The sequence below is a fragment of the Diachasma alloeum genome, unplaced genomic scaffold (assembly GCF_001412515.2).
Source record: "Diachasma alloeum isolate Michigan unplaced genomic scaffold, Dall2.0 Dall_scaffold_00219, whole genome shotgun sequence".
Taxonomy (NCBI): Eukaryota; Metazoa; Arthropoda; class Insecta; order Hymenoptera; family Braconidae; genus Diachasma; species Diachasma alloeum.
Window position 1 is genome coordinate 316237 of NW_021680384.1, and position 7183 is coordinate 323419.

At 38.4% G+C, this 7183-nt stretch overlaps 2 protein-coding genes across 2 annotated transcripts in view; one reads left to right on the forward strand and one right to left on the reverse strand.

Moving 5' to 3' along the window:
- The window catches only part of LOC107037402 (probable protein phosphatase 2C 11), a 5847-nt gene extending 886 nt beyond the window's left edge, over nucleotides 1–4961 (forward strand). The window contains exons 2-4 of the mRNA XM_015255947.1: nucleotides 880–2030; nucleotides 2997–3369; nucleotides 3614–4961. Coding sequence (XP_015111433.1) covers nucleotides 880–2030; nucleotides 2997–3369; nucleotides 3614–3856 — 1767 coding nt within the window. The 3' untranslated portion in view covers nucleotides 3857–4961. The remainder of the gene's footprint in view (nucleotides 1–879; nucleotides 2031–2996; nucleotides 3370–3613) is intronic.
- A 62-nt stretch (nucleotides 4962–5023) lies between these two features.
- On the reverse strand, nucleotides 5024–6959 carry LOC107037407 (intraflagellar transport protein 20 homolog). Its single transcript, XM_015255953.2, has 3 exons — nucleotides 6666–6959; nucleotides 5670–5824; nucleotides 5024–5608 (listed from the first exon to the last, which is right to left on the reverse strand). The coding sequence occupies exons 1-3, from the start codon at nucleotides 6844–6846 to the stop codon at nucleotides 5495–5497; spliced, it is 450 nt and encodes a 149-aa protein (XP_015111439.1). The 5' UTR covers nucleotides 6847–6959; the 3' UTR covers nucleotides 5024–5494.
- Nucleotides 6960–7183: the final 224 nt, after the last annotated feature.

A 7183-nucleotide genomic window follows, 5' to 3' on the forward strand; every position in this document is an offset into this window, starting at 1 on the left:
GGGGGGGGGAGGAATTTTTTGGCGTGGAGGGGCCTTCGCTTCCGGCGAACTCCAACCTAGAATTTCTAAACTCATATTTTGAAGAATTATTTTTGGGTTTATTGCATTTCCGGTCGTTTATTTATGCAGTTAAATTTTTTTTTTTTGAGAGGAATTTTTTTTGTTTCTCGAGGGCTAATGAGACTGGCCTTTGGTGAATTTTTAATTTTTTTAGAGGCGAGAGGGGTGGGAGGTAAACAATTGTTGGGAATTCATGGAAAATTGATTTTGAACAAGCGATTTTTTTTTTCAAACGAGACCTGTTTGAGAAAATTTGAAGTAAATTATAGACGAGAGTTTTTTACTTTTTTGGAGATTAATTTTTGTTTTTTTAATTTGAGGATTAATGAAATTAGTTCTTGGTAAATTTTTAATTGTTTAGGGAGGGCAGAGGGTTGGGAGGTAAACAATTGTTGGGAATTTATCTCGAAAAATCCGGAGAAATGAATAAAAATTCTATTATTTAAAAAAAATAACTAAAGGAAGAATGATGAAAAAATTTCGAAGCTTTTGAAGATTAAAATCGCAAATAAATTCCAACCGAAAGTTGAAATGACTAGAAATATTCTGATTGTTTGTGCTTGATTAAAATCTAGAAAACAACCTCAAAAAATCCGAAGAACTATGTCGAAACACCCTAGTCCACGCGAGACTATTATTTTTAAAAAATAGCTGAAGAAAGAATTTGATAAAATTCCCAAAAAAGTTTATCAATAATCAATAATCCTTTCTCCCTTCCAAATTCATTCCCCCATCCCATCCACCCCACTTAAAATTCCACACAGAAAAAATTAAAAAAATTGAAATAAAAAAAAATTGTTCACGCCTTAAAATTCCCAGGACGCCCACAACTGCTGCATATCGTTCGACCCCAACACGTCCCTCTTCGCAGTGTACGACGGCCACGGTGGTCACGAGGTGGCGACCTACTGTTCCCAGAAGCTCCCAGACTTCATAAAATCCACCGATTCCTACAAGAAAGGCGACATACCCCAGGCCCTGATCGACGCATTTTTGGGTTTCGACGCGACCCTGGCGACACCCGCGACAGTGTCAACCCTGAAAAAAATAGCGGGTTCAAGCCTCCCAGAGAAGGAGCCCACAGACTCCTGCGACTCCTCCGAGGAGGACACAATAACAAATCTCCGAAAGGAGGCGGAAATGCCATTGGAGCAGGTGATGTTGAAATACCAAACAGAAACCGATAAATCCTACCGAGGTATAGCCTCCCCCTTTCTCCGATGTCGTCGATCAAAACCAAGCTGTTCATCAGGGAGTTCAGCTGGCTGTTCCACATCATCGACAAACGAATCAGACGTCTCGAGTAGCAGTGCAACGAGTGCAGACGCCTCAGACACAAAATCACTGGACGAAAGTGGTGAAAAAAAAAGTGAACCAGGAAGCAGTGATTCCGATCAACTTCTGGACTCAACGAGCAATGGTGACGATTCCCATTCAGCTCCAGTCATTAAAACAGACATGCCAGACAGTTCTGAGGACGCAGCTGACAAAATTGATAGTAAAATATCATCCAATTCAGAGATGAATGGAGAAGACAAGAAGATTTCCACCCCTGACAGCAGCAAGACAGACAATGTCTCGTCGTCTTGCAACTCTTTTGGCAATGGTGATGCTGATGATGTCGAGGGCATCTCCAGCAGCAGCATAAAGGCCATTGGTGAGCACATCTACAGGGCTCTGCTGCAGAGAACAGTGGACGATGGCGAGGAATCTGACACTGACGACGAGGAGGACGAGACCTTCAGAGGGGGAATGGTGGAGGGAAGCGATGATGATGAGGATGAGGAGGATGATGATGATGATGAGGTGGAGGACGAGGAGAGTGAGGTTGACGACGAGGAGGACGAGATGGATGATGATGATGGGGAGTTCAACATCACTGAGGAGCCAGGGGCTGACAGTGGCTGCACAGCTGTGGTGGCTCTACTCCAGGGAAATGAGCTCTATGTGGCGAATGCCGGTGACTCCAGGTCAGTAATAGCCATATTCGTAAATCATAATTACGGTTGAATTTTCAAGTCGTCAATTAACATCAGTCTTAAATTTTTAATTATTTATGTGACACATATTACCCCCATGCGATGCCCACATGACCTTCATGATCCTTATTGTGACCCTTGTGACCTTTAATCTGACCCTCGTGACCCTTATTGTGACCGTTAATTTTGGAGTCTTCATTTCGAGTACCAAATTTTCATCACCAGAAGTCGATTTGGATTTTCATAATATAAAGAAATATAAAGGCTCTTGATGTGACCCTTGTGACCCTCAATTTTTGACCCCCATGTCCCTTATTTGGACCTTTAATCTTGTGACCCTTATTCGGATCTTTTTTATCCTTATATTTGGACCCTTGAATTGACCCTCAATTTTTTCTGCCCCTTGTCGCCCTTAATCTAACCCTCGTGACCTTCACTCTGGCCCTTGTGAGCCTTAATCTGATCCTTTCGACCCTTATTTGGACCCTTAAACTGTCCCATAATTTTGTAAACCTTATTCTGACCCTTGTCGCCCTTAAACTAACCCCCATGACCCTTATTCTGACTTTTCTGAACCTTAACCTGACTATTATGACCCTTAATTGGACCCTCGTGACCCTTGAGCCCTTTAATTTTGGAGTCTCAATTTCGAGTACCAAATGTTCATCACCAAAAGTCCATTTGGATTTTTATAACGCAGAGACCTCATTCAGCTAAGAAGATTGACGATTATTTGACTATTCGAAAATCCCTGTTAGAAAATCAGAATTATTTACTCACTGAAAAATTTACAGTTCCATCCTATCAAATATTTCATTCACCATCAATCAAAAATTTAAACTATTAATATTGTACTATGTTAAAATTTTGATGAGTAGATTCAAACTTTTATCGATGTAAGTCGGAAATTCTTTGAATATTGAAGAAATATAATATTGATGGCCATCCCTGTTCCAGGTGTGTCCTCTGCAGGGACGGTGAGGCCATGGAGCTGAGCCTGGATCATAAACCAGAGGATCAACCGGAGATGGCGAGAATCGTGAAGGCTGGGGGAAAGGTCACGTCTGATGGAAGGGTCAATGGGGGACTTAATCTCTCTAGGGCACTGGGGGATCATGCTTACAAGCAGAACAGTGCTCTTCCTCCTGAGGAGCAGATGATATCGGCCCTGCCCGACATCAAGAGGGTCACCATTGATCCCAAGAGGGATGAGTTCATGGTTTTGGCGTGCGATGGTATATGGAATTTCATGTCTTCGGGGGATGTCGTCAAGTTTGTGAGGGAGAGGCTGAAGAACAGCGGGGAAAATATATCCAAGATCTGTGAGGAGGTGAGATTGTTTGGGTTTTAGGCTATTTTTTTTTGAAATGATGAAGAAGTATTTGATTATTGGGGCTGGTTCGAGGGATGGATGGACCAACGAAAGGTTATTCTCAATTATTGAGTTCATAATGAGCCCAATGATATTGAAATCGAGTGAAACCAGTTTCTCAACGAATGACTCTTGATATTTATTCAATCGATGAATTTCAGTTGTGCTCCATTCCCTAATCGTTTTTCATTTTTTTCTCCAGCTTTTCGACCACTGCCTGGCACCAGACACAATGGGGGACGGTACAGGCTGCGACAATATGACAGCTGTAATCGTAAAATTCAAAAATCCATCAGCACCCGAGACCCAGAACAACGGTGACACCGAGGAAACCCGAGTAACAAAGAAGAGGCCCCTTTCCACCGAAAGTACCGAAGAAAATTCCGAAGTCAAGAATGATCTACCAATTGATGAGTGTAAACGTGCAAAAATGGAGGCAGTCTGAAGGGAAGAAAATGAATTCAATCATAAACTCGATACCCTCGACTGTCCAAAAGTGAATGTGAAAGTTTATAATTTCATTTATCATTATTTTCTCTCCTTTTGAATGAAAAAAAAAAGTAATCTTAATGTTTCTGGACATGCAGTTATGCAAGTTTATTAACTTGATTAATGTAATTAGTGTTTTTTCGGGTATTCGTGATGATTATTATCGTTAAGGAGCACATGAGCACACTATTTCCCTCGTCATTCAATTTTTTCTGCAATTTTTTTACGTTTAAAGCAGAGGCTGAAGCCACAAAGGCCTAAATTCGTAAAAATGGTAAAATGTATTTCGTAATTGCCTGATTATCTCGGTAACGAGTGGCTCCACCAAAAAATATCATAGGGCCTTTTATGCGGAGATTTGAATTTCCAACAAAAAATGTCTCTCGACATTGACCCCTAAATCCACTCATTATCGAGATAATTCAACGTTTAATAAATCGAAAAATTGTATCATTCCATTTTACCAGTAAAATCATCCCAATTAATCGAACAATTAACGCATTCAGGTAATTAATTTTTTTTTCAATTATAAATCGACAATCATGAATTCAATTTCTTGAGCCACTATTTTCATACAACCACTCATATGCTCCAAAATAATTCATTAATTGTTAAGTTACACTTAATTTAGGAGGTGTAATAGAAATGTAAATATTTGAGATGAAAATTGAGCAGAAAAAAATGATAAAGGATACGAATGAATAAAATAGAGCATAGGGTTTATATTTGTAACGAGGACACGATATCATTTTTTTTTTCATTTCATCAACGAGAAATTGAAATTTTTTTCCTAGGAAGAAGTAAGTCAGTCGAACAATTTGACGATTTTGGGGATGAGGGGGCACCCCTCAGTATCCAGGGATAAATACCCCTGAATAAAAACCCTGTATGCCTTTTAGAAAATGAAAACGACATCTGGAGAATTTCAAAGATAGAAACATTTTTTTTTTTATTTGTGGGTAAATTTCCCTGGTTATGGAATTAAATTACTCACATAAAAACCTGATTGATAGTTTCTGAAATGAACGAATGTTTTTAATAAAAATTACGAAAACCTGAAATTTTTTTTTATGGAATTTATTTCCTTTCAATTGATTAGTTAATTTAAAAAATCATTGTTGCATGTTTCAAGGGTGATTGACAGTCAATTTAATTAATTAATCAACGAAGTGGTGAAGTGAGAAACAGGAGAATTTTACATTAGAATAAATCATTCCTAACAAAATCGTCATTATCTCGGAATCTAAGAGAAACTACGAAATTCTTGTTCATGCAGTTTTTGTGGAGAATTTCAAGAGCTTCAAAAACTATCCGACGATATTTCCGGCATCTCTTCTAGATTCAGAGATGTTCAACAAAAACTATTGCAAAGGCGTTTCACCACTTGATTAAATTCCAAAGTTCCCTTCAAGTAATTTGCGATTATTAATTAATTAAACGTTAAAAATCCGAACGAAACGAATGAACATTTGGCAGAAGAACAAGACGTGCCTTCGATACCCTTTCCGTCCTTGATTTCCATTTTTTCGACATTAATTCACCCAAAAAAAAACGATTGTGTCCGCGATTAGAGATGAAATAAAATAATAATCCATTAATTCACTGTTAAATGCTCGATTGTCTCCAACTGCTCCTGCTCTATTCTTCGTAACGAGTCGTACTGAATCCTCAGACGCTCCAGTTCCATAGTTTTTTCGATAATCAAAGCCTGAAATTTTATTTAAATTCTCCTTTGATTGAGTTTTGGAAATTTTCAGTTGATTTTCTACCTGAATTTTTTGCTTCTGAGCCTCTCGCTGCTTCGATACCGATCGCAGAAGATTCCTAGCACCTATTGTCCTCATCTTCTCTCGCTCAACCTCATTAGCAAGACTATCGAGCATCTCGATGAAATCATCGGAATTTTTTTTGAATTCTGTTATTTCTAAAATTGAAATTTCAAGTGTTTTTCAAGGGAATAAAATTTGAAAGGTCGCTGTGAAGGCCTGAATCATCAATCTAAAGTGCTTTGGTGGATTTTTTTAAAGTACAGTATCTCAGTGAACCCAAAAATGCGATAAAAAACTCAAACAGTGCAGAAGACGATGTGAAACGTGAACTCCAGTGGCTTTCTTTGCGAAATAAAAATCGAAAAAATTAGTTTTAGTGTTCTTGGGGAGTCTGAACTATTCTTCAGTACCACCGTGAATTTTCTGAACCCTTGAATCCACATCTAGTCTCAAAACTTAAGCAAAGAGGGAAAAAAATCCTCAAAAAACACGAAAATTTAAGAAATAATTGATTTTTCCTTAAATTAATAATTCTAAAAAATTCTTTCTGTATTTTTCCAGGGTCTGGACCCCTCCCTAATATCCGAGTAATTCTTTCGGAGCCCTGAATCTACTTGAAACTCTAAAAAACTAACAAAAATGCAAAAAATAAAATAAAAATAAATAAAAATGCATTTTGGCCTGTTTTCGGTGGATGAACTCCAAAAAAAATGATTCTGTGTTGATGAAGGGTCTAAGCCCTTCCCCAATGCTCCAATAATTTTTTCATACCCCTAGTTTCACCCCAGCCCAAAGAAACCTCGAAAAATGGTGAAAAAAAAATAAATAAATAGGAAAAAGTCCAGTTCTGGCTCTTTTTAGTGAACGAAAATGAAAAAAAAATTGCGCTGGTGTTATTGAAGTGCGTAAACCCTCCCCAGTGCTCACTAACCTCTCTCGGTGCACGACAAAACATCAACAAATTCTCCAAGCAACGTCTAAGAGTCACGAACTTACTGGACACAAATCCTTGACATTCAACCCTCAATTTCTCGCTCTGTCCAGCTACCTCGGGCTCCAGAATCCTAATTTTACTGAAATCATCTACGTAGAGCCCATACTTGGCCAGTGAGTCGGCCATTTTGCCAAACAAAACAACATACTCACATTTTTTAAAAATCGATTTCGATTTTTCCATACAATTTTTTTTTTGAGATTGTGTTCAATCAAACTAATAGTGATACTACACACCAAAACATTTTTTTTGAACATGAAATATCTGAAAAAAAAAACAAACAACTGGAGAATGTTTCTAAGGACTCCCTCAACCCCCTAAAAAATCACCAACTCCTCGGAAACGTACTTGAGGGAAGTACAAGCGTAAAAAGTCCATTTTTTGCTATTTTTATACATAATCTTTAGAAACATTTGTCATGTTTAGAAGCCCTAGCACGCCATCTCTCGAGCCGCTCTTTACTTTGAGCCCAAAAAGACATTCATATCTTGTCTGACATCTCTGCTACAAACTCGGGCCT